Below are 27,139 nucleotides of genomic sequence, written 5' to 3'. Positions count from 1 at the left end.
GGGTATACCAGTTATTTATCAAGTCTCCAATTAGCTTTCACTAGCGTTGACTTAATCTCTTTTACCAAGGTGGCATCTTGCACTACAGTATGGGCTGAACCAGCATTTCAGCTGAGGATTGCCTCCCCAGACACCCTCAAGTTTCCCAAATATGCTTCTCCCATTAGAGCAGCAACGGCAGCACAGTGGTTAGCACTGCTGCCTCACAGCACCAGGGGCCCGGGTTCAATCCCCACCTGTCTGTGTGGAGTCTGCATGTTCTCCCTGTGTCTGGGTGATTTTCCTCCGGGTGCTCCAGTTTCCTCCCACAGTCCAAAGATGTCCAAAGGTTAGGTGGATTGGCCATGTTAAGTTGCCCATTAGTATCCCAAAATGTGTAGGTTAGGTGGATTGGCCATGATCAATTGCCCCTTAGTGTCCCAAAATGTGTAGGTTAGGTGGATTGGCCATGATCAATTGCCCCTTAGTGTCAGGGCAATTTAGCACGGTAAATACGTGGGGTTATGGGGATACGGCCTGGCTGGGATTGTTGTGGGTGCAGGCGCGATGGGCTGAATGGCCTCCTTCTGCACTGTAGGGATTCTGTGATTCTGTTCTATGATAAGCCGCAGACAGAGGCTAGAATTCAGTTCATATTAAACAGTGATGTTCCCAGTCAGGACAAGAGACAACAGGATGTCCTTTCCTCTCTCCTCCCTCCTGGTGGCCTTGTTGGACTTCAGTACCACGGGGACACTGCCCCAGACTCTCACCTCTGTCCCGTGCGTGACCCTAAGGCAGGGGAGGATGCAGACAAGACTCAGTCAGGGTCCCAGCTGCTCTCTGTATGTTTTCCACACTGCTAAGGTTTGTATGTAATGGGGCAGAGGACTGGCTGATGGAATCTTGGAACACAGGCATAGACTGAAGATTAAACAGAGCTTTAGAGAGTGCAAGACTCAAAAGACAAACAATCTCGCTGCCAATACCCAGAGGGATCTGAGTCACTCGTAGTAAAACAGGAACCAGGAGAATTAAACAAACATTCATACTTTTATTTTTTTAAAAACATGGAACGTGCAAATACAAAATTTTTAAATAATGTATTAATACATTATCAGCAAAACAAATATCTCAGAACATTCAAAACATCAGGTTAATAAATAGTTTAGTACAAAGGAGGGTTTAAATAGTTCAATTGTTTAAAAAAAAAGGTATGTGGAAGACTGATGGTTTTGTGGCATGGTGGGTAGCATCACTGTCTCTGGCCCAGAGGTCCCCGGGTTCGAGTCTCACCCTGGGACTTGATGGCCAAGGAAGGTGCCTTCATAACACGCGGCCTAAACAGGTTGTGCATTAACCTGCAAAACCCATCCAACACACACGCCAACGGCGGGTGGGAAGAGTTGGGAGAGATTTCTGGTCAGCCATGCGTTGGAGAGAAAATTTACCATAACTCCAGACCACAACATGCAGGTAAAAGAGCACATTTCCACGGCAACTCAAGACTCCGACTGAACTGTTAACACACTGCCACATGCGAAAGCGTACATTGCAAAGAGAGTCGGACACCGTGAAGGCGCCGTCAATGTACAAGCGTGTTCTCTTACGCTCACAGAGGTGGAGGTGCTTTCTGACACGCCAGTCGCAGAGTCGGGGGGGCAGGGGGGGTTAGGTTTACAAAGAAAAATCGATTTTATTTTTGGACCCTCCAGAATAGCTCACCACAGGAAGCTGATTTGCAGAATGGTGTTGCACAGAAAACCTCCAACTCTGCAGCCCCGCTCCCATATCTGTCAGCACATCCTCAATCTGCAGAACGCATGTCTTGCGTTGACTATGTTGGGAGTGAGTGGAGGAGGAAGGGGCACAGACTGGGGGAGAGCTGTCCAACCCAAGTGTACATTGGGCAGGTCCAGCCAATCAGTTACCCACACACACACACACACCTCCACAAATTGAGGGATGGCTATCGCTGCCTGCTCCGTGATCCAGTGAAGTGCAACGGCACACCATCTTTGAAAGGGGAGGGGGGGTGCAGAATCTCACCTTCAATCATTGACTAACCCTTCAACGAAACAACTGCACACTACACCAGCCAAGAAGAAGATCCAAGTGGATGCAGCAACTACGAGTTAATTCACATTATTCCTGGAGCAAAATAAGCTTTATTTAAAAAGTTATCTGGCATCTCTGATTATCGAGATAAGGCGGGCAAGGCAGGAAGGCAAGCACTGAAGAGGCGTGCAGTTAGTCAGTGAGAGACAACAGTAAGGTTAACACAATTCAGACACTACAGAAAGGACAAAGGGTGGAGGAATTAGCCTGGTACCAGACCTGGCATGGGTGAAACTCCACTGATGGACACAGTTCAGTCACCCAATAAAACAACAATTAAAAACCATTATGTAAAAAAATACTTTTAAAAAGAAGTGAGGTGTCTTCTGTTCTAGAATGTGACAGTGGGAAGGGGATAAAAGGTGGTTTCTTTTTAAAGGGACCAGTCAGAGCCTTGACTTGGGGGGAGTCAGGCAGGCCCCTCAATCTCAAGGAGGAAACAGACACAGTACAAGCGGTCAAACATTGCTTGAGAAACATTAGTCAACGGAACCAAAGTACTGGGATATAAATTCACCCTCCTCTGCCCCCAGCAACAATGTCAGTCCAGTAATCCAGGGAGGGTGGGGTAGACAAGTGGATCTCACTGAGCGACACTTCAGGCGCTGCCGTCTATGTTAGGCCGGGGCTGAGGGGCCAGGGCGACACTCCCGTTGTCCAGCTTTGCCTGGGAGGGTTGCAAAGGCCCGCTCCTCGCGTCTTGGGCTGCACCTCGCTCCTCAGGCCTGGCTCACGTGCTTGTGAATCCAGTCCAGGTAGTTTGCGACCTTGGTGTAGACTCCCGGTATTCCTGGCCTCCCGCAGCCGATTCCCCAGCTAATGATCCCTTGCAGGTTCATGCGTCCTTGCGTCATGCAGACCAGGGGGCCTCCAGAGTCTCCCTGTGTGGGGCAACAAAATGGAGAGCTGGGGGTCAGGGTGGAGAGTCAGGCAGGGGTTTTCTTGTGGTTCGAAACACAGCAAGGTTGGTGCATGTATGAGTGAGTGAGTGAGCGAGCGGGCGAGTGTGCACACAGCAGTGAATCCCACCTCTCCAAACCACATTCAACCATAATTTGGGAGGAATATGAGAAAAGGACAGGATAATTTGATTTGATTTATTATTGTCACATATATTGGGATACAGTGAAAAGTATTGTTTCTTGTGCACTCTCCAGACAAAGCATACCGTTCATAGAGAAGAAAAAGAGAGGGTGCAGAATGTAGTGTTACAGTCATAGCTAGGGTTTTGGTTTGATTTGATTTATTATTGTCACGTATTGGGATGCAGTGAAAAGTATTGTTTCTTGCGCACTATACAGACAAAACATACCGTTCATAGAGTACAAAGGGGATAAGGGAAGGAGAGTGTGCAGAATGGAGTGTTACAGTCATAGCTAAGGTTTGATTTGATTTATTATTGTCACATGTATTGGGATGCAGACAAAAGTATTGTTTCTTGCGCACTATGTAGACAAAACGTACCGTTCATAGAGTACACAGGGGAGAAGGGAAGGAGAGGGTGCAGAATTGCAGTTACAGATAGGGTACAGAGAAAGATCAGCTTAATATGTGATAGGACCATTCAAAAATCTGATTGGATCCCTTGGGTACAGGCATGATGGACTGAAAGGCCTCCTTCTCTGTGCTATAGGATTCGGTCAATTCCAAACACCGGAATACAAAGTAGGATTTAAAGTGCCAGACCATGTTTCTTCCCGGATTTTGAGGGGAGGGCAGAGGAGGGGGTGCGGATGGAGGCCTTGACACCTTGCTCATCAACCCTTACCCAGACCCACCCAAAAGGCGGGTGAGATTCCAGGGTGTTGGGTTAACGGGCCCACGCGCGCACACACAGTAGCTCCCCGCCAGCAGCCTGGAAAGTTGCAGGCTCGGCCTCGTGTTTCCATTCAGGGTGGGTTCTGAGCCTCGGTCAGAGCAGGTTAGTTAGGGGGGGGGCGGGGAATGTTGGGAGGGTTGGAAGAGCAGGGGGCCAGGTTGCCTCCTCCACTCATTCTGCACTCACCTTGCAGGCATCGTCTTTGCCCCGAGTGTCCCCGGCGCAGATCATGTTTTCGGTGACTGTCCGGTTTTGCAGGTGGGCCGGGGTGCAGCGGTTTGATGGGAAGAGACGGACAAACCCTTCCTTCAGCCGATTGGAGTACATGTAAAAGACTGCGAGGGTGAAGAAGATGAACATCAGGGAATCACTTTAAACCCACTCTCCCGCCGAGAGAAAAAGAAACAGCAAAAAAAAGTCAAAGGGATGGACTTACATTCCTTTACTTTGCCATATCCAGAGATCTCGCACTCAGTCCAGTCGGGCAGTCGCTGCCTCCCCCACGGCAGACATACTGTGCGGACGTAACGTGTCATCTTGGCGCATTGCCCAGTCTTCGACCGGAGTCTGATTAGAGCTGGAGGAGGAAATGTAGGAGAGAAGGGCAAGTTTAGCCAGTATCCACGTACTCTGAAACATCACCCTCCTTACCTCAGGCACTGCCGATATCATAGAACGCCCACAGTGCAGAAAGAGGCCATTCGGCCCATCAAGCCTGCACTGACCACAATCCCCACCCAGGCCCTATCCCCATAACCCCATGCATTTACCCTGCTAATCCCCCTGACACAAAGGGGCAATTCAGCATGGCCAATCCACCTAACCCACACGTCTTTAGAGTGTGGGAGGAAACCCAGGCAGACATGGTGGGAGAATGTGCAAACTCCACACAGGCAGTCACCTGAGGCCAGAATGGAACCCGGGTCCCTGGCACTGTGAGGCAGCAGTGCTAACCACCGTGCCACCCTCACCCGAGACAGCTCAGAGATTAGGCTGATTCCTGGGGTGAAGGGGTTTGTCTTAGGAGGAAAGATTGAGTAGGTTGGGTCTACACTCAGTTGGAGTGAGAGATGATCTTATTGACAGGGTAGCCACAGAGGGGATGCTTCCCCTCATAGGAGAATCTAGAAATGGGGGGGCGGGGGGGGAGGCACAGTTTCAAACTAAGGGGTCTCCATTTTAAGACAGTGACAAGGAAGCATTTCTTCCCTCACAGGGTCATGAAACTTTGTAATTATCTGCAACAAATACAGAAAATGCTGGAAAATCTCAGCAGGTCTGACAGCATCTGTGGAGAGAGAATAGAGCCAATGTTTCAAATCTGGATGACCCTTTGCCAGAGAAAATTGGCGAAGGGTTGTCCAGATTCGAAATGTTGACTCTATTCTCTCTCCACAGATGCTGCCAGACCAGCTGAGATTTTCCAGCATTTTATGTCTAGGTTTCAGATTACAGCAATCCGCAGTCTTTTGCCTTCATCTTTGTAATTCACTGCCCGAGGGAGCAGTGGAGGCCGGCTCACTGAAAACATTCAAGACGAGAGTTAGGCAAGTTTCCGATCAACAAGAGAACCTCAGTTTCATGGGGGGAGGTGGGGTGGGGGACTGGCAGAAAAGTGGAGTTGAGCCCACAGTCAGATCAGCCATGATCTTATTGAATGGCGGTGGACAGAACAGGCTGGAGGGGCTGAATGGTCAACTCCTATAAGATCAGATACCTTGTAAGGCTAGGCACTATCCCCCCTCCCGCCCCCCATGTGTGTGTGAGTGTGTGTAAATGTTTCCAGGAGGAAGACTTTCTAACAGAGAAATTTGTTTTTAAAAAATCGACATCGTACCAATGTCGTGGTTGAAAGTGTCATCATCAAACTCCTCGTGAATGAAGTATTCTTCCACTTCCAGTGACTGCTCATCAAATGAGGCCTCCTTCTGGAATGTCCTTCCCATGATCACTTTGATATCACGTGGCTTGAACCTGGTTTGAGAAGCAAGGTAATAAACTTACTGTGGTTCCATCATCATCATCTACTCGTGTATTCGTAGAGCTGCCACAGAACAGGGGGTGAGTGATAGCAATAGGGGTACAATCTCCATGATGACCCTAATTATGGAGGTAGAGCAGTGGGGCGGGGGGGGGGCAGACTCTTTTCTAAACAACTTCAGAGCATGAACTCTCCCCTCCACCCTCACCCCATTTCCATTTACTTAATTTCATTTCTTCTCATTCATCTATTTTTAACACCCTCCATTCTCACTTCCATTTTTCCACTTCTCCATTCTCGCTCTCCATCTTGCCCCCAACAGCACCCCCCCCTCCCCCACCACCACCCCTCCCCCCCCCCCCCCGACTTCACAGCAACGTCCACATTCCTCAGGCAGTCCCTGAGCAGTCCATACCTCTGTTCTAACATTCACATATTCTGATCACTTGATAGACTCTTTTAGTGCCTTTCTCGGCCTTCTGAGTGGCGCAGCAGAAGCGTGCTGGGCCCATAACCCAGAGGTCGATGGATCAAAACTATCCTGTGCCATTAGGTGGCACAGCGGTTAGCACTGCTGCCTCACAGCGCCAGGGACCCAGGTTTAATTCCAGCCTCGGGTCACTGTCTGTGTGGAGTTTGCACGTTTTCCTTGTGTCTGCGTGGGTTTCCTCCGGGTGCTCCGGTTTCCTCCCACAGTCCACAGATGTGCAGGTTAGGTGGATTGGCCAGGGTAAATTGGCCCTTAGTGTCAGGGGAATTAGCAGGGTAAATACTAGGTGTATGTGTGCATAGATCCCTGAAAGTTGGGAATCAAGTAGATAAGGTTGTTAAGAAGGCATATGGTGTCTTGGCGTTTATTGGTAGGGGGATTGAATTTAGGAGTCGTAGCGTTATGTTGCAACTGTACACAACTCTGGTGCGGCCGCACTTGGAGTACTGTGTGCAGTTCTGGTCCCCACATTACAGGAAGGATGTGGAGGCTTTGGAGAGGGTGCAGAGGAGGTTTACCAGGATGTTGCCTGGTATGGAGGGGAGATCCTATGAGGAGAGGCTGAGGGATTTGGGATTGTTTTCGCTGGAAAGGCGGCGGCTAAGAGGGGATCTTATTGAAACATATAAGATGATTAGAGGTTTAGATAGGGTGGATAGTGATAGCCTTTTTCCTCTGATGGAGAAATCCAGCACGAGGGGGCATGGCTTTAAATTGAGGGGGGGTAGTTATAGAACCGATGTCAGGGGTAGGTTCTTTACCCAGAGGGTGGTGAGGGATTGGAATGCCCTGCCAGCATCAGTAGTAAATGCGCCTAGTTTGGGGGCGTTTAAGAGATCCGTAGATAGGTTCATGGACGAAAAGAAATTGGTTTAGGTTGGAGGGTCACAGTTTGTTTTTTTTTTTAACTGGTCGGTGCAACATCGTGGGCCGAAGGGCCTGTTCTGCGCTGTAATGTTCTATGTTCTATGTTCTAAATACGGGGGTTACCGGGATAGGGCCTGGGTGGGATTGTTGTCGGTACAGGCTCGATGAGCTGAATGGCCTCCTTCTGCACTGCATGATTCTGTAACTCTATATTCTATTCTTCATCATCATTTACATTTCCTTTGTCCAATTACAGACCCCCACCCCACCCTCATAGTATAACTCTTTGCTGTTAGCTCTGATGAAGGGTCATCCAAACTCGAAACGTTGGCTCTATTCTCTCTCCACAGATGCTGTCACTCTTGCTGAGATTTTCCAGCATTTTCTGTGTTTTGTTTGAGGGCGTATTTCCCAAAGGCTCGGGGATGCATCGAGGCCCGGGGGTGGAGGTGGTGGTTACACATACACCTCTGGACCCTCACACCAGCACAACTGGGAGTTAATGGAGTAATGGGTACACACGCCTCTCTTGAATGAAATAAAGAACCCCACAGAGCCATTTCAAAGAATAGCAGTGGAGTTCTCCCCAATGTTTATCTCCTTAATCATCATCAGACAAAAAAAAAACAAGGCACATCATGTTGCTGGCCTGGGATCTTGCTGTGCACACATTGGCTGTCCCGTTTCCAACACCATAAGGTGGAGATGCCGGCTGGGGTGGGCACAGTGGGCCCACACCTGAGGAAGGGGCAACGCTCCGAAAGCTCGTGATTCCAAATAAACCTGTTGGACTTTAACCTGGTGTTGTGAGACTACTTAACGTGTAGGCGGCACGGTGACACAGTGGTTAGCACTGCTCCCTCACGGCGCCAGGGACCCAGGTTCAATTCCCGGCTTGGGTCACTGTCCGTGCGGAATCTGCACGTTCTCCCCGTATCTGCGTGGGTTTCCTCCGGGTGCTCCGGTTTCCTCCCACTGTCCGAAAGACGTGCTGGTTAGGGTGCATTGACCCGAACAGGCGCTGGGGTGTGGCGACTCGGGGGATTTCACAGTAAACTTCATTGCAGTGTTAATGTAAGCCTTACTTGTGACTAATAAACTTTAACTACATCATAAACAGCGACTGCACTTGGCTGTAACGTGCGTCGGGACATTTTGAGGTCCTCAAAGCGCTCTAAGCCTTTTATTTCTCATGCATTGTTTCTTTCTGTCATATCTTATGAGGATAGGTTGAGTAGGTTGGGTCTACACTCAGTTGGAATGAGAGGTGATCTAATTGAAACATATAAGAATCTGACAGGGTGGCTGCAGAGAGGATGCTTCCCTTCGTAGGGGAATCTAGAAAAAGGGGGGCACAGTTTCAAACTAAGGGGTCCCTTTTGATACCTTTGGTCATCTCCTTCTCTCCCTACCTTTAACATTCTGAGAAGAAGTCTCACAACACCAGGCTAAAGTCCAACGGGTTTATTTGGAATCACAAGCTTTCGGAGTGCTGCCCCTTCATCAGGTGAGTGGAGAGTTGGGTTCACAAACACGGCATATATAGACAAAGATAATGGTTGGAATGCGAATTATCTTGCAATTGTGTTTTTGCCTATATATGCCTTGTTTGTGAACCCAACTCTTCACTCGCCTGATGAAGGGGCACGTGATTCCAAATAAACCTGTTGGACTTTAACCTGGTGTTGTGAGACTTCTTACTGTGCTCACCCCAGTCCGACGCCAGCATCTCCACATCATGTTTAACATTCTAACTCACTATGTCACTGGAGCCTGCCTCCTCTCTGACACTCCCCCTTTGCCCGCGACCTCTCGCCAATTCCAGCCCTCTTGCTGCCTGAAGCGTTACACTCACTTCTTTGGGAAGCAGTGAGCTGCTGTGAGTACCCAGCACGATCCGATCAAGCTCCCTCCACACAGGAAGTTGTAGTCCTTCGACCTCCGGTGGTAGAGAAATATGGCAGCCTGCCAGGGGTGGGAGGTGATGTGCGTGGTTGTTCCGCCCAGGATCCGGTACTGCTCTGCTCTCGGCTCTCTCTTCCCACAGTTCCCTGCTCCAGAAAACCAGGCAAAACAGAAAACAATCAAGCAAATGGTCGCATCTCTTGCCTCAAATCCTTCTGTAACAGCATGTGTGTCTGCACCTATGTATGCATGTGTCTGCATTGGGTTGTGTGTGATTGAATGTGTTTGAGTGAGCCCAGTGCATGTGTCTGCATCTGTGTCTGACTACATTTGCAGGAGTGTGCGCCGGTCTGCATGGGTGTGTATCTGAAAGTGTGCGTATCTGTGTATCTGTTTGAGATTATCAGCATGTATCTGGGGCACGTAAATGACTGCCTGCATACTTTACTTATTCGTGGGACATGGGCGTCGCTGGCTGGCACGGTGGCACAGTGGTTAGCGCTGCTGCCTCACAGCGCCAGGGACCCGGGTTCGATTCCCGGCCTCGGGTCACTGTCTGTGCGGAGTCTGCACGTTCTCCCCCGTGTCCGTGTGGGGTTCCTCCGGGTGCTCCGATTTCCTCCCACAGTTTGAAGATGTGCGGGTTAGGTGGATTGGCCGTGCTAAATTGCCCCTTAGTGTCAGGGGGGTTAGCTAGGGTAAATGCATGGGGTTACGGGAATGGGGCCTGGGTGGGATTCTGGTCAGTGCAGACTCGATGGGCCGAACGGTAGGATTCTATGATTTATTGCCCATCCCTAGTTGCCCTAGGAGGGCATTTGAGAGTCAACCACATTGCTGTGGTTCTGGAGTCACATGTAGACCAGACCAGGTAAGGATGGCAGATTTCCTTCCCTAAAGGACATTAGTGAACCAGATGGGGTTTTCCGACAATTGGCAATGGTTATCAGTAGATTTTTAATTCAAGATACTTGTTATTGAATTCAAATTCCATCATCTGCCGTGGCGGGATTCGAACCCGGGTCTGCAGAACATTAGCTGAGTTTCTGGATTAATAGTCTAGCGATAATACCACTCGGCCATCGCCTCCCTTTGTGCACGCGTGTGTCTGTGTGTGTATCTTTGTTTGACATGTGCACCTGTGTGCGAGTGGGCACACACACCAGTGTGGTTAGGGGATGAATTCTTACCAGATGAAATACATTGCTCAATGTTGCAGTATTCCCAAGAGAGTCTTTCTCCTTTCATGATGTGGCACCAAGGTTTGGAATCGCTATCCGGATTCCTGGAATGGGGGGTGGGTGGGTGGGAGGATAACACAACAATGTTGTTAGTGAGTGTCAGTGAGCGAGATGGGATTGAGGAAGATTGGACTGTTTTCTCAGAGTTATACCTGCAGTGGTTATGGCTGCCCAGCCCCAGGCGATGAGCATTGGGGACCCAAGCATTGATCCGTGAGTTGCGGATGGCCTCAGAATCCCAGTTAAGACAGCGGCTCCCCGACTGCGAGTGGCTCCTGGTTCCCCGATAATTTGCCCCGTTTTTGGTGTAGCACTCAGACTGGAGATCTGCTTTCAAACAGAAGTCTGGTTAATAATCGGTCCCTTGCTGTACGGGCTCCCGTACAGAACCCCGCGGGTTCACTACCTCCGGGTCTCAGAGAAGATAGTCATTGGCAGCAATGGGGAGAGACAGTAAAGTAAAAGTTCATTAGTCACAAGTAGGCTTACATTAACACTGCAATGAAGTTACTGTGAAAATCCCCCAGTCGCCACACTCCGGCGCCTGTTCGGGTTACACTGAGGGAGAATTTAGCACCCCAACCAGCACATCTTTCAGACTGTGGGAGGAAACCGGAGCACCCGGAGGAAACCCACGCAGACACGCGGAGAACATGCAGACTCCACACAGACAGTGACCCAAGGCTGGGATACGAACCCTGGTCCCTGGCTCTGTGAGGCAGCAGTGCTAACCACTGTGCCACCATGCCACCCTTGTAAGTACACCGCACAAGTAAGACCTTGTGGAGGGCCTCTGGGGTTACATGGGCGCCACCTGAAAAAGAGGAGAACTATCTCTGCACCTAATCGCTTTGAGAGACATGATGAGAGAGACTTACTCTTTGGGCAGGCGGGAATGCTACACTTGTCCCATGACAGCGTGTGGCCTTTGTAGATGTGGCACCAGGGCATTGTATCATTGTCAGGGTTCCTGCAAAGGAGAAAGTAACACCGGCATTAACAGAGAATAAACAGACAAGATTAACCCATTAAATCAGTGTCTGACGAGCGATGTGAAAGATTTCTCTCTTTCCAAAATGCTGCAAACCAATCTTACAACACTGACCCCGAGTCTTGATTTGATTTATTATTGTCACATGTATTGGGATACAGTGAAAAGTATTGTTTGATTTATTATTGTCACATGTACTGGGATACAGTGAAAAGTATTGTTTGATTTATTATTGTCACATGTACTGGGATACAGTGAAAAGTATTGTTTGATTTATTATTGTCACATGTGTTGGGATACAGTGAAAAGTATTGTCTCTTGCGCGCTATATAGACAAAGCATACTGTTCATAGAGTACATAGAGGAAAAGGAAAGGAGAGGGTGCAGAATGTAGTGTTACAGTCATTGCTAGGGTGTAGAGAAAGATTAGCTTAATATATGATCGGACCATTCTAAAGTTTGATGGCAGCAGGGAAGAAACTGTTCTTTATTTGGTTGGTACATGACCTCAGACTTTTGTATCGTTTTCCCGATGGAAGAGAGAATGTCCGAGGTGCGTGGGGTTCCACGATTATGCTGGCTGTTTTTCTGAGGCAGTGCGAAGTGTAGATGGAGTCAATGGATGGGAGGCAGGTTTATTGATGGACTGGGCTACGCACCAGAACCCTTTGTAGTTTCTCGGTCTCGGGTTGAGTCAGCTGATACCGGCACGGGATGAGGAAGGGGAGGGTGGGACCCGGCTGTGATGGCTCCCAAGGAAGAGCAGCTGTGCATTCTGCAGATTTGCAGACGATACACTGCCATTTGGGTGGAGTGTGATGGTTGGCAGTAGAAGGCGACAGGCGGTAGGAGGGCCATCTGGTCACCAGTTATCTCAGTTGGTCGCACTCTCGCCTCGAAGTTTGTGGGTAGAAGTTCCTCTCCAGAGACTTGAGCACAGAATCCAGGCTGGCCCTCCTGATGCAGTACTACAGAGAGCTGCACTGTTTTTCAGATGAGCCCATGCTCCGTCTGCCCATTCCAACATAAAAGCTCCTGTGGCACTACTGAAGGAATAGAGGAGTTCTCCCACGATTTATCCCTCAATCAACATCAGTCAAACTAATACTGTAACTGGTCATTATTGCGTTGCTGTTTGTGGGAGATTGCTGCGCGCAATTTACCTGTGTTTCTTACATTTACACCAGGGACTGACTACACTCCACAAGAGAAGTATGTTGGCAGTTAAGGGTTTTGTAATGGCCTTAGGTTGCGAAAGGTGCTATATGAATGCAATCCTCGGATTGTCTCGTACCTGCAGTAATTGTGGTTCCCCAGCCCAAGTTGCTGGGCGTCAGGCCTGCGACTGCTGTAGTAAGTACGGTATACGACAGTCAAATTCCAGTTGAGGCACTCCTTCCCGGACTGCGTGAGGCTCCAGGTTCCTCGATAGTCTGTCCCTCGGCCCTGGTAACACTTCACTTTGGTGTCTGCAACGCAAGAGAGAGGGGAGGGGTGGTCAGAGCGGAGGGAAAGAGCAGAGAGTGGGGGCGTGTTGCCAAGAACTGGTCGACGACACTTACCGAGCTCACACAGCTTCCCGCTGTACCCGGGTGGGCACTGGCACACAAGGTTCTGAGAATAAACGGCCTGGCGACACCTCCCGCCATTGTAGCACACATTCTGGGCACAATCTGTAAGGGAGGAATAGCGGTGACGTCAGTCACGGTCTTTGCTGTCACACATACCCTCCCCCCAGGCCCACCAACGCCTCTACTTTCTCAGAAGACTCAGGAAATTTGGCAAGTCCGCTACAGCTCTCCCAACTTTTACAGATGCACCATAGAAAGCATTCTTTCCGGTTGTACCACAGATTGGTATGGCTCCTGCTCTGCCCAAGACCACAAGAAACTACAAAAGGTCGTGAATGTAGCCCAATCCATCACGCAAACCAGCCTCCCATCCACTGAATCCGTCTACACTTCCCGCTGCCTCGGGAAAAGCAGCCAGCCTAATCAAGTTCCCCACACACCCCGGACATTCTCTCTTCCATCTTCATCCATCGGGAAAAAGATACAACAATCTGAGATCAGTTACCAACCGACAGCTTCTTCCATGCTGCCATGAGACTTCTGAATGGGTAAATATGTGGGGTGACGGGGATAGGGCCTGGGTGGGATTGTGGTCAGTGCAGACTCGATGGGCCAAATGGCCTCTTTCTGCAGTGTAGGGACTCTGTGATTAGAATGTTCTATGTTTCTCTCTGTACCCGAGCTATAAATGCCATTGGATTTTGAGGTGAGAGAGGAGGGGGAATCATTGGTTTCGAGCAGGAGTGGGACAGAGGCGCTTGGACGGTGTCTCGATGGGAATGATCTCTGTGCTTCCTCTTATTAATAGAGCAGCCCTTGATGAGTTCAAATTTCCATGAAACTGAGAACCAAAAAAAGAAGCGTTGGTTCACAGAGCAGGGTCTAGTTTCACACACACACACACCTTGTACAGGAACACTGTGGCAGTGACTCCTCGAACGATCACAGCGGCAGTATTTAACCTGTTGTCCCTCGACCTGCAGCCACGTCTCGCCATTAAGGTGAAACTCAGAGCCAGAGGAGCTCACGCAATAGCCTAAAACAGTTCAGAGAAAGAAAACACATGGAGAGTGAACATTGAGCAACAGGCTGAGTTGTTGGCACAGGCCGAGAGGGTTCAGGAGTAGCAGGACTAGGCCGACACTCAGGCCGCAGGCACAGCTTAATATACCGCCAATGTGGACAGTAAACACATACGGAAAGGTCACGTTTCCCCATTTTACCCAACCCCTCGCAGGTGTGGAACCTGAATCCCGCCTTGGAAGGTCAGGACCCTGATTTAAATGCATTTTTTAGCAAGCCCCCTCTCCTCACTGACTATTTATCAGGCACTGCGCGATTTACAGCAATTGTATAAAAGTAAGAACCTGCTATGTTTCATCAACCTTTACAGATGCACCACAGAAAGCATTCTTTCTGGTTGTATCACAGCTTGGTCTGGCTCCTGCTCTGCCCAAGACTGCAAGGAACTACAAAGGATCATGAATGTAGCCCAATCCATCACACAAACCAGCCTCCCATCCATTGACTCTGTCTACACTTCCCACTGCCTCGGGGAAAAGCAGCCAGCATAATCAAGTTCCCCACACACCCCGGACATTCTCTCTTCCACCTTCATCCATCGGGAAATAGATACAACAGTCTGAGGTCACGTACCCCGACCGATTCAAGAACAGCTTCTTCCCTGCTGCTGTCAGACTTTTGAATGGACCTACCTCGCACTAAGTTGATCTTTCCCTAGCTATGACTGTAACATTCTGCACTTTTGTTTCCTTCTCTATGAACGGTATGCTTGGTCTGTACAGCGCGCAAGAAACAATACTTTTCACTGCATGCTAATGCATGTGACAATAATAAATCAAATCAAAGGACATCAGAGGTGAGCACTCAGGCCACCATCACTCTACACGGCATCAATTGCAGAGGGATGTGGGTGTGGGGGATCCAGATAAGTGGAACTTGGAGGGGTGGAGGGGGGTTGTTGGGCACGCAGGCCTTAGCGGCACCTTGTGGCTGTGAGCCTCCAGGGGCCGGGCTGCTGGTGTGCAGCCGTCGCTCCCCATGTCTCTCTTGCTGGGCTTGTGCTGTTATCACTGCTGAGGGATTGTCTTTCCAGAGTGGCGGCTGGAAACTGGGTGGGAGTGGGTCAACCCACAGGGTCAACAGAGGGGGCAGCTGCGAGACTCCTAGATGGGGTCCCGTGCCAGGCTGCAGTGCCGGAGGGGGCAGGACTGAGGGTTGCGCCGTGCTGTCGGAGGGGGGAACACGTTAAAACCTCAAGCTAGCCGCACAGCAGTAATTCAGTCAGTTGCAAAGGACCAAGTTCTCCCAGGGTCCTGACCGACATTCCTTCCACAACCAGTGCCTTCAAAACCCCAACCGACTGATCTTTGCTGGTGGTGGGATCTTACTCAGAGCAAAATGGTTCCCAAGCTCTGCCCACAAGCAGGCAGCGCAGTTGAAAGTAAATTGAGGCTTTACCCATCTGGGAACTTTGATCAAATGGTTCTGTGATCACGGGGGAAACATGTGGCCTGCAGCAGTTTCTACACCGCACGGTTTGCAGGGGCTGAGCCACGGGGAGTTTTGCCTGTGCCTCCATTGCTGCAGCGTCGCACGGGCGTGAGTTATAAAAACCCCTGAATCCCGCCTCGCAACTGGCTGGGCGCCGCCCTAGCAACGAGGCAGCTGGACAGCCTGTTATCAGGGAGGCTCAGCCAGGGACGGAGAACATGCAAGGCAGCTGGGAGCTGGCAATGGTCACAACAACAACAACAACTCTCACACTCGAGCCCAAACAACATTGGCATCGGGGACCATTCGATACGAGCACTAGTGCATCTAAACAGAGGGGGACTCACCTCGAGTGGATGGAGCTCCAAAGAGTCTTGTGCCCCGTTTAAATCGCAGGTGCTGAGGCTGAAACAAACAATAGTTCAGAATCAGATTGAGGAGAAGGAGACCATTCGGCCCACTGTGCCTGTGCTAGCTCTTTGAAAAAGTTAGCCCCACGCTCTCCCCAGTTTGCCCTGCAATCTTTTTTATTTCTTTTTCCAGTATATATCCATGTCCCCTTCCTAAGGTAACTGCTTCCACCACTCTTTCAGGCAGCACATTCCAGACCTGCGATGCACAAGTGGGCGGCACGGTGGCGCAGTGGTTAGCACTGCTGCCTCACAGCGCCAGGGACCCGGGTTCGATTCCCGGGCTTGGGTCACTGTCTGTGCGGAGTCTGCACGTTCTCCCCCCGTGTCTGCGTGGGTTTCCTCCGGGTGCTCCGGTTTCCTCCCACATTCCGAAAGCTGTGCGGGTTAGGTGGATTGGCCATGCTAAATTGCCCCTTAGTGCCCTGGGACGCTTGGTTAGAGGGATTAGCGGGGTGAATCTGTGGGGTTACGGGGATAGGGCCTGGGTGGGATTGTTGTCAGTGAAGACTCGATGGGCCAAATGGCCTCCTTCTGCACAGTAGTGTTTCTAACTGACAGAAATATCCCCCCCTCCCCGTTCTATTTACTTGGGAGGAAGGAAGAATGCAGAGCTAATTACAGAAAATGCTGGAATTACTCAGCAGGTCAGGCTGGATCTCTGCCGAGAGAAACTGAGCGAACCTTTTATCGATGTATGGGATGAGTATTTATTGCAACCCTTCTCCCAGTCAGGATTAATTTGGTAGTTGCTCCATATACAATTTGATTGATTTATATCCTTCAGTGTGTGAGGTGCTGATACAGAGCGGGGAACAAAAATAGTTCTGCATCTTCACCAGCCCTTTAGCCCACGGAGGACACTGCTTGTCATTTCCACTTCTCTTTCAGCTCACAACAGGATCAGACATATTCAAGAATAAACTGCCTTGTCTGTTTAAATAAAGCCCCTTACGTCTGAGAGAGAGAGAGAGAGACACAGCGGGTGGGTGCGAGAGAAAGCTGGAAGAAACTGTGAATCGAGAACGAGGCAGATCGACAGAGACACACAGTGATATGAAGTGGTAAGGGAGGGGGGAGAGAGGGAGGGGCAGTAAGAGTGGGAGAGAGTGTCGGGGGGGTGGTAAGAGGGGAGAGAGAGAGGCGGGAGGAGGGGAGAGGGAGAGAGAGACAGTAAGAGGGAGGGAGAGAGAGGCAGTAAGAGGGGGAAAGGGAGGCAGTAAGAGGGGGAAAGGGAGGCAGTAAGAGGGGGAAAGAGAGTAAAAGGGGGGAGAAGAAAGAGTGGGACAGGAAAATGGGGAAGAGAGGGACAGTGAGGGGGGAGAGAGAGGGACGGTAAGAGGGAGGTGAGAGCATGTCAGTAAAGCGGAGAGAGGGGAATGGTAAGGGGATGAGAGAGGGATGGTAAGGGGGTGAGAGGCAGAAGGTGGCAGGAACAGAGGCACAGATATTGTAAAGAAAAGGAGAGAAACGGGAGTGAGTGTCAGAGAGGTGAAGGGGCGGTGTATGAAGCTGCGACACTTACCTCCAAAGCCATAGCAAGAGTGAGGAGCAGTGATATAGTGGTCGGAATTCCCAACATGTTCATATTCTTCCTTTACCTTGGTCCTCAAATCTTCTTTCTGTAAAACAAGAAGTTGCCATGGTGCCATTTAGTGTTCACTGCTGGCCAGGGCATGCCTTCTGGCAGTGTGCCCCACAAATAACTCCCTCACCTCCCCTTCTTACACTGTCACCATTCTGGGTAATTCTGTATTCTCCAGTTACTGACCCTCCTGCGAGTGTAAACTATTTCCCCTCAATCTTACTTTGTCAAAACCTTTTATAATTTCGAACGCTCTACTTGAATCTCCTCTTAGCCTTCTCTGCCTCCATTAATAATGTTCAAAGAGCCTGTATACCATTTAAAAACACATCTTCCGCACCTTGTCCTTCCAGGATTGGAGTTGACAGTGTGCTGGATGGGGTGAGGAGTTATTTGGCGTCAGTGCTGTAGACTTTGGCTGCAGAGCGCACAATAACGTCTCACATCATGCAGAAGGGGATGTGAAAGTGTAAAGCAAGTGGTCACAAGTTTGATCTTGAACAGAGGTGGTCACGGGGGCCGCAGAGAGAGGCGAGGGTCTCAGTACACAGCGGGAGTCACCAAAAATAGCTCAGCTATCAAAGTTAAAGTTTATTGATTAGTCACAAGTAAGGCTTACATTAACACTGCGATGAAGTTACTGTGAAATTCTCCTTAGTCACCACACTCCGGCACCTGTTCAGGTCAATGCACCCTAACCCACACATCTTTCGGGAGATGTGGGAGGAAACCGGAGCATCCGGAGGAAACCCATGCAAGGAGAATCCGCACAAGCAGTGACCCAAGCCGGGAATCGAACCCGGGTCCCTGCCGTGTGAGGCAGCAGTGCTCACCACTGTGCCACCGTGCCGCCCCCATAGATGTAGGGTTGGCATAATCCACCCTCCAGTCTCTAACCACGTTGTCCCATTGCCCCACCTGTGATTGCCCCATTGGGTTTGCTCAGTCACAGCTCAGCTCCCAGGCAGTTTGGGGAATTGGAACAAACTGTTGCTAACTCAGCACTAAGCGGCCGATTTTCATATTTATGGAGATAAACATGCACCACCAAACCTAACCGAAATTCCAGTCTGTTCCTACTTACTGGGCATATGGGTGAATCCCCAGTCAATGTCCGCCACCTGTGTACAATTAACAGTGGGGACAAAGTCAGCTTGGCACTGGCCCACTCTTGGGTTCTGGTGGCAGGAATAATCTGATGACTGAGACTCCCAGGGATCGCTCTGCCAGGATTATGACTGAACGCCTCTCAAGACAGAATCCTGCCTAAAAGTTGCCTGTGTAGGCAGCCACACAGCACATGTGACTCCCCCCCCCCCCCCCTCTCCTGCATACCAGCTAGACCACATTCTGGGCCTGCAGGAGGTCTCCTGCTGTCTGGGTGGAGGAGGCTCCGAGTTGCGGTTCAGATGTTTCCTCCAACATTTCATCTCATCTGTTTATCTTTCTCTGTATTTTTCTCCTGCTGTACCGTGAGACCCAGTGTGCGAGGGACAGCTCATTTTGAACTTGCAGTAGTGTTTCCCCCCGTCCCGCACCCCGGTCCACCCCGTCTAGTGTGAGTCTAGACTTTCTGCTCACGTTCTGGAAAGGCGAGAGTGCTACCCACAGAACCATGGCTGATACCCAACACAGCGCAGAGATTGTGATCCACGGTCCCTTTTGTGCACAGGCACACTGAGGGTTAGAAGGGGAACAAAAGCAAGCTCTAAAGTTTAAAGTTTATTTATTAGTGTCACAGGTAGGCTGACATTAACACTGCAATGAAGCTACTGTGAAAATCCCCTAGTCCCCACACTCCTGTTCGGGTTACACTGAGGGAGAATTTAGCACCTAACCAGCTCGTCTTTCAGACTGTGGGAGGAAACCGGAGCACCCGGAGGAAACCCACGCAGACACGTGGAGAACGTGCAGACTCCGCACAGACAGTGAACCAAGTCGGGAATCGAAGCCGGCTCCCTGGCGCTGTGAAGCAGCAGTGCTAACCACTGTGCCAGCACCGGGCTTGCCCAACTGCTGCCTCACAGCACCAGGGACCTGGGTCCGATTCCCGGAGTTTGCGCGTTCTTCCCTGCGTGGGTTTCCCTCCGGGTGCTCCGGTTTCCTCCCACAGTCCCACTCCGCACAGACAGTGACCCAAGCCAGGAATCGAAGCCGGGTCCCTGGCACTGTGGGGCAGCAGTGCTAACCGCTGCTCCACCGTGCCGCCCCTCTGGGAAACAGTGGAAGGGTCCCTGAACATCCCTGTGAGCCACTCCATCTGACGAAGGAGCAGCGCTCCGAAAGCTGATGGTATTTGCTACCAAATAAACCTGTTGGACTTTAACCTGGTGTTGTTAAAACTCTTGCTGGGCATGTGAACAGAGACCAGCAAGGGGGAGGGAAACAGACATGACAATAAATTGAAGGGATAGAGACAGAGAGAGAGAGACACACGCACTAACTTGAAAGCAGGGCCATCAGCGAGGGATTGCTGCCATAAAATTTTTAAAAGCCTCATCGCTCAAGATGCTTGAAGTGTTTGCAAGCCCTCGTCTGCTGAGTCAGCACGTGAGGTCATTACAAGCAAGAACCAGATGCATGCAGTCTGTTTATACTGATCCCATCCAGAGTAAGCACTGGGATGGTGGGGTCAGCTTGGTGAATAACCTTCGTACTCACTCACCAGTGACTGCTTAGCTCAGTTCTCTGTCCGTCTCTCTCTCCCTCTCTCTCATCCTCTCACTTACGGTCTACTAAAGATGGAAACTGTTTTTCTCTCTCTCTCCCTCTTCGCACTCCACCAGGCTGAGACAATAACCTTGCCTCCCTCACTCCCCAGTCGATATTTGAGATGGGTTGGGCTGTGGATAAAACTATCCTGGCCCCCTGCCCAGTTTCTGGAAGTCTTCATAGACAGAATATAAAGAGAGAGAGAGAGAGAGGTACTCTCTCAATGACAATGCACTCTTTTCTATCAGTGTGTGTGTGTGTGCGCGCCTGCCTATTTTGCCCTGACCCTTTTGCCCAATTTAACAAATCTTTCACGGTACTGCAATCAATGCCCCTCACTTTACCCCCTCCTCAAACTGATTTCTCCCAGGATTCTAATCCCCTCTGTGGCACAGTCACTGCTTTCCCCGAGGACTCTGCACTCCCACCTTGTTTCACCAAGGCAAAATTTGTGCTCCTTGAACATGAGGAAAGCCGAACGGAATAAATAATGGGAGCAACACAGGCGGCCATTCAGCCCCTGTCTGTGCTAGCCATGCTCAGTGTCACATGCTCCCTTTCTGTCTGTAATCCAGCAACTCTTCACCCCCAAGTGCCTTCCGATTCCCTTTCAAAATTACTTAGACTCAGCTCCCACCACCTCGTCAGGGCATAGAATCCCGACAGTACAGAAGGAGGCCATTTGGCCCATCAAGCCTGCACCGACAACCATCCCACTCTATCCCCATAACCCCACATATTTACCCTGCCAATTCCCCCCGAAACTAGGGACGACTTAGCATGACCTAACCCACACATCTTTGGACCGTGGGAGGAAACTGGAGCACCCGGAGGAAACCCACGCAGACACGGGGAGAACATGCAAACTCTGCACAGACAGTGACCCAAGCCGGGAATCGAACCCAGGTTCCTGGTGCTGTGAGGCAGCAGTGCTAACCCACTGTGTCACCGAACCAGGTCGAAAGTTCTGGATCCCGACAACATTTCTAATCCGCCCTCTAGATCTTTTCCCAATGATTTTAAACATATTTGCCAGAGGGAATCATTTTTCTCTATATCGACTGTTAAAACCTCTCATTGTTTTGAGAAAATACTCTATTCGGTCACCTCTTAAACATCTCTGTTCCAAGCAGAACAGTGCTAACTTATCCAACCCCTCCTACGAACTAAAGTCCCTCATCCCTGGGAACATCCTGGGAGACCTCCTCTGTACCCTCCCTCTCTCTCGAAGGCTGCTACATCTTTGTTGAAATGTGGGGCCCAGAATTGTCCGATTGAGGCCATACAAGTGATTAATGTTCAAGGGTAGTGAATGTAGCCCAATCCATCACTCAAACCAGCCTCCCATCCATTGACTCTGTCTACACTTCCCACTGCCTCGGCAAAGCAGCCAGGGTAATCAAGGACCCCCACGCACCCCGGACATTCTCTCTTCCACCTTCTTCCGTCGGGAAAAAGATACAAAAGTCTGAGGTCACGTACAAACCAACTCAAGAACAGCTTCTTCCCTGCTGCCGTCAGACTTTTGAATGGACCTACCTTGCACCAAGCTGATCTTTCTCTACACCCTAGCTATGACTGTAACACTACATTCTCCCCTATGTACTCTTATGAATGGTATGCTTTGTCTGTATAGTGCGCAAGAAACAGTACTTTTCACTGTATCCCAATACGTGACAATAATAAATCCAATCAAACAATACTTTTCACTGTATAATATATGTAACAATAACAAATCAAGTCAAATCAAAAATTTAACATCACATCCCACCTTCAGTATTCTCAAGACCCTATTAATAAACCCAAACATCCCATAACCTTTTATTAATTTAAAATAACAGCATTCTGGACTTGTCCTGCCACCTTCAAAGATTATGGAGAGAAGCCCTCACCCAGAGGATCTCCCTGTGCCCGCACCCACCTTAAATCGTGCTGTCTAGTCCAGATTTCCTCATGATTTTTCTTTCCAAAAGTAAAAATGAATCATTTCACACTTCTCTGCATTACATCTGCCCGTCTTACCAGCCTGCCTATACCCTCTCTTGTGGCCTAACGCATTTTGGAGTTTTTGTGTGTTGCCTGCCAACTTTGAAAGGAAGCCCTGTGCACCCGTTAATACAATCAGGAGTGAGTGGCCCCTGCGGGACGCCGCTGTATGCTTTCCCTGTGGTCTAAGAGAGAGGAAAATCAAGCGTTGACCACTGCTCCCGCTGCGTTCTGTCCCTCAGCCAATTCTGCATCCACACAGTCGCCTCATCCGTTTGGTCTCGATTCACACGCAGATTAACAAAGATCTGCGGGTTAGGTTGATTGGCCAGGCTAAATTGCCCCTTAGTGTCGGGGGGGGTCTAGCGGGGTAAATACGTAGGGTTACGGGGATAGGGCCTGGGTGGGATTGTGGTCGGTGTAGACTCAATGGGCCAAATGGCCTCCTTCTGCACTGTAGGGATCCTATGATTCTGTTCTATGATTCTAAGTTATTTGCCTCATTTCCCCTGATGAATGATTAAACCACCCCCCGCCCACCCTGCCTTCTCCCCACCACAGCTCTCCAATTGCTAACTAGTCTAGCTGACCTTGGCTGGAGCCCTAGATGGTCGATTGGGGTGGGGGGGGGGGGGGGGGGGGCTCACTGTAGGTTATAAGCTGCACTTATAAGATAACTGGGCTTCAGAAAGCTTGGGAGTGGCACTGGTTTGCACTCTCTCTCTCTCTCTCTCTCTGCTTAAGCTCTCGGCCCTTGGCCTGCCGTTGAGGCCTTTGCTTACCTCAAGAGCACAGGCCCTCATCTGCCTAGCACTCTGATCAATGGACAAAGCGGGGGGGAAAACAGAAATCCCCGGACAGGGAGTGAGATGGCCAGCTCAGCCCGATTAGTCATGCAGTGCCTCACCACAGAAATACTTTGGAGAGGCTGGAGGAAAAGTGCGAACTTAACTTCCCTGCCCTTTCCTCCCAGTTAAAACTCAAGGGGAGGGACGGGGAAAGGAAAATCAAAATGCTGGGAGTGCACGAGGTTGGGTCGGGATGAGCTGAAGAGACTTGGACAATCTCCAGTCCAAATCTACAGATTGGCAGCAGAATCAGACTGGTGTAAGAGATGGGTGGGGGGAGCTTGGCACAAAACCGGCCACATCCGAGAGGCTTTTCTAGCCATGGGGACATTCCTGTGGAAGAGTCTGGTAAAGGGTTTGGAGCTTCTTGAACCTTGGAATGTTTCCTGCGTTCCAGGAAAATCTGGGAATGACTTTTTGCCAGCATTGATCCCTCAGGCAGTGGCACTGAAAGCAGGTCAGTTGGTCCTTGCCACGGTGCGGACTTTTGCCGGGCACATCTTGGCCACGGAGGTATAGCTCGCATTGCAACAAGGTGGTGGCCACCTGAGGAGGATGCTGGAGGAACGTTAAGCCTTCCTCCCCAGCTGTTAGTTGTCGATGGCTCCTGTGTGAGGGAGGAGACTCATTTGGGAGTGTGGACACACTTAGAATCTTAGAAGAAGATTACGGCACAGGAGAAGGCCATTTGGCCCACGGGTGCCAGTGTCAGCTGAAAGCCAGCGCATACACCTGTCGGCTTGTTTCTGGGCCGAAAACCCTGACTGGCAATCCCTGTAGTGCAGAAGGAGGCCATTCAGCCCATTGAGTCTGTACCGGCCACTATCCTAACCAGACCCTATTCCTGTAACCCCACATATTTACCCTGCTAATCCCCCTGACATTAAGGGGCAATTTAGCATGGCCAATCAACCTAACCCACACATCTTTGGAGTGTGGGAGGAAACCGGGGCACCCGGAGGAAATCTGCGCCGACACGGGGGAGAATGTGCGAACTCCGCACAGACAGTGACCCCCAAGCCGGGAATTGAACCCAGGTCCCTGGAGCTGTGAGGCAGCAGTGCTAACCCACTGTTCCACCTCTCTCCCCTCTGCTCCCATCCTGTAATGCAACAGCAATGTGGTTGACTCTCAACTACCCTTGGGCAACCAGGGATGGGCAATAAATGCTGGCCAGCCAGCGACGCTCATGTCACGCAAATGAATTTAAAAAAAATTATTGTTCGTAAATAAAAACCGCAACATTTAACTGGCAAACGCGAATTATTTCACCTCCCTTTCCCAGTTCCCCGCGGCCTTTTCTGAGTGTGGATGGTCAGTCTTTCTGACACTGGATTCAGGATCCCTGTGGGTCGGGTCAGCCAGGTCCCTTCATGGTCTCCTGGAGTAGGTGGGCAGTGGTTCGTAGGGCGGAACAGTGAGCTTTGACACAATCTCACCTTCGCCAGAAGCCCACCTGTTGGAGGAACGAGCCCCCCCCGAAGTGAGAGAATTAGTATGAATGGGGACCCAGAGCAGGAATAACCCGAAGCGGCTCCTCCACCCACCCCTCCCTCCCAACCCTTTTTTTTGTCATAGGCAGTCATGAGTAGATTCACATCCATTCAATCAGCTTCTTACAGAGACTTGCACGCAGGCTGTTTATATCTTAAGCGGGTGGGTGAAACCCCATCGCCCAGTCCACCAGCAGGTCCCACACAACCTGACATGACCAGCAGGTGGCAGTCATGATGTGGAGGTGCCGGCGTTGGACTGGGGTAAACACAGTCAGAAGTCTCACAACACCAGGTTAAAGTCCAACAGGTTTATTTGGTAGTAAAAGCCACTAGCTTTCGGAGCGCTGCTCCTTCGTCAGGTGAGTGGGAGTTCTGTTCACAAACAGGGCATATAAAGACACAAACTCAATTTACAAAATAATGGTTGGAATGCGAGTCTTTACAGGTAATCAAGTCTTAAAGGTACAGACAACGTGAGTGGAGAGAGGGTTAAGCACAGGTTAAAGAGATGTGTATTGTCTCCAGACAGGACAGTTAGTGAGCTTTTGCAAGCCCAGGCAAGTCATGGGGGTTACAGATAGTATGACATGAACCCAAGATCCCAGGTGGCAGCCAACCTTCTCCCTGAGAGAGTCAGGTTTCCACAGTAAGAAGTTTAACAACACCAGGACTTTAGTCCAACAGGTTTATTTGGTAGCAAAAGCCACACAAGCTTTCGGAGCCCTGGTGTTGTTAAACTTCTTACTGTGTTTACCCCAGTCCAACGCCGGCATCTCCACATCATGGGAGTCAGGTTTCCACCAGGTTTTACGAATACAACCGCTTCCACTGGAAAACTGCACCGTCAGAGATCAGCCACGCCAGAATGGGATAAAACCCAGAGAGAGAAGCATTCCTAGCTGACAAATATCCTACCTAGCTTTGCTATCAACACCCATGCCCCATAAAAGAATAAAAGTTTATTGATCAGTGTCACAAGTAGGCTTACGTGAACACTGCAATGGAATTACTGTGAAAATCCCCGAGTCGTCACACTCTGGCGCCTGTTCGGGTTACACTGAGGGAGAATTTAACACCTAACCAGCACGTCTTTCGGACTGTGGGAGGAAACCGGAGTACCCGGAGGAAACCCACGCAGACACAGGGAGAACATGCAGACTCCACACAGACTATGACCCAAGCCGGGAATCAAACCCAGGTCCCTGGCGCTGTGAGGCAGCAGTTGGGCGGCACAGTAGCACAGTGGGTTAGCACCGCTGCCTCACAGCGCCAGGGACCCGGGTTCCATTCCCGGCTTGGGTCACAGTCTGTGCGGAGTCTGCACGTTCTCCCCCGTGTCTGCGTGGGTTTCCTCCGGGTGCTCCGGTTCTGGTTAGGTGCCAAATTCTCCCTCCCGCCGAACAGGCAGCGGAGTGTGGCGACTAGGGGATTGTCACAGTAGCTTCATTGCAGTGTTAATGTCAGCCTACTTGTGACACTAATAAATAAAGTTTAAAACGCTAACCAATGTGCCACCAGAGCTCCTTAGACCCAATAAGAAAAATTAAAAATTAATTCAGATTCTATCTGCTGCATTCAAAATCCTCATTTTCTTTTGTACAATTTTAACAGCAGATGGGATTACCCTTCCGTCAACTGTATGTCTCTCCCCAGGCTTTGCACAGTATGCTGTATGTATTCATCCCTTACACAAAGCAACAACTGTGTCCACTCCAAACTCCCTGTAACACTGACACAACCGCGGATCTTCAAATGTTAGTCACAGGAGAGTGAGAGTGGGAGCTAAAGAGGCTGAGACGAGGGTAAATTAGCCGGAGGGGGTAAGAGAGGGATCAGGTTGGAAGGTGATTGGGTTTGAGGGCTAGGCTCACCCTCTGGCGGGTGAATAGCACAGACTCAATCCGAGTCCCTGGGTTAATCTGCCAGGGTTAGCCCGAGAGTGAAGCCAGTTCCCCCCCATTCCCTGCCCCGGTTACTTACCCAGTGCCAGTGGGCAGGTCAGTCTGTGGGTGTCTCTCTCTCTCTGTCTCTCCCCGGCTCTGAGCTGCTCAGGCTCCGCCGCTCCCTGTTTAAATCGCGGCTCCGGACGGGGCGGAGCCCGAGGCTGATGTCAGCTCACCCCAGGGGAATTCCCCCCCCTCCCACTCCCACCGCACTGGGAGATCCAGAGCAAATCCAGAGCCTGGCACCGGGAGAGGGAGTCCGGCACCGGGACACTGGGAGAGGGAGCCTGGCACTGGGACACTGGGAGAGGGAGACTGGCACTGGGACACTGGGAGAGGGAGCCTGGCACTGGGACACTGGGAGAGGGAGACTGGCACTGGGACACTGGGAGAGGGAGACTGGCACTGGGAGAGGGAGCCTGGCACTGGGACACTGGGAGAGGGAATCTGGCACTGGCAGAGGGAGTGTGGCACTGGGAGAGGGAGCCTGGCACTGGCAGAGGGAGTGTGGCACTGGCAGAGGGAGTGTGGCACTGGGAGAGGGAGCGTGGCACTGGGAGAGGGAGCCTGGCACTGGGAGAGGCAGCCTGGCATTGGGAGAGGGAATCTGGCACTGGGAGAGGGAGCCTGGCACTGGGAGATGGAATCTGGCACTGGCAGAGGGAGCCTGTCACTGGGAGAGG

At 50.6% G+C, this 27,139-nt stretch overlaps 1 protein-coding gene across 8 annotated transcripts; it reads right to left on the bottom strand.

Moving 5' to 3' along the window:
• Positions 1-1,013: 1,013 nt before the first annotated feature.
• On the bottom strand, positions 1,014-26,581 carry plat (plasminogen activator, tissue). Of its 8 annotated transcripts, none has more exons than XM_078239321.1 (14): positions 26,494-26,581; positions 17,412-17,508; positions 15,824-15,881; positions 13,867-13,998; positions 12,954-13,064; positions 12,686-12,860; positions 11,279-11,370; positions 10,553-10,727; positions 10,350-10,444; positions 9,110-9,308; positions 5,754-5,890; positions 4,353-4,493; positions 4,103-4,251; positions 1,014-2,978 (listed from the first exon to the last, which is right to left on the bottom strand). In XM_078239321.1, the coding sequence occupies exons 2-14, from the start codon at positions 17,472-17,474 to the stop codon at positions 2,817-2,819; spliced, it is 1,689 nt and encodes a 562-aa protein (XP_078095447.1). In that variant the 5' UTR covers positions 17,475-17,508; positions 26,494-26,581; the 3' UTR covers positions 1,014-2,816. The 8 variants fall into 8 exon arrangements, with proteins under 8 accessions (XP_078095447.1, XP_078095451.1, XP_078095452.1 ...); XM_078239325.1 differs by having other exon boundaries at positions 9,110-9,305; XM_078239326.1 differs by lacking the exon at positions 26,494-26,581 and adding an exon at positions 20,137-20,283 and having other exon boundaries at positions 9,110-9,305.
• Between the last annotated feature and the right edge of the window lie 558 nt (positions 26,582-27,139).

Source organism: Mustelus asterias, chromosome 22 (genome assembly GCF_964213995.1).
Source record: "Mustelus asterias chromosome 22, sMusAst1.hap1.1, whole genome shotgun sequence".
In the NCBI taxonomy this organism is placed as follows: domain Eukaryota; kingdom Metazoa; phylum Chordata; class Chondrichthyes; order Carcharhiniformes; family Triakidae; genus Mustelus; species Mustelus asterias.
The sequence above is the reverse complement of the archived record's forward strand: the minus strand, read 5'-3'. Positions and strand labels throughout refer to the sequence as shown.

Coding starts and splice junctions, on each gene's coding strand:
- plat (XM_078239321.1), bottom strand. CDS start 17,474: ATGAACATGTTGGGAATTCCGACCACTATATCACTGCTCCTCACTCTT. Junction 13,999..15,823: donor TGGAGCTCCATCCACTCGAG/GTGAGTCCCCCT, acceptor GAACTGTTTTAG/GCTATTGCGTGAGCTCCTCT. Junction 5,891..9,109: donor GCTCACTGCTTCCCAAAGAA/GTGAGTGTAACG, acceptor TTCTCAAACCAG/GTTCAAGCCACGTGATATCA.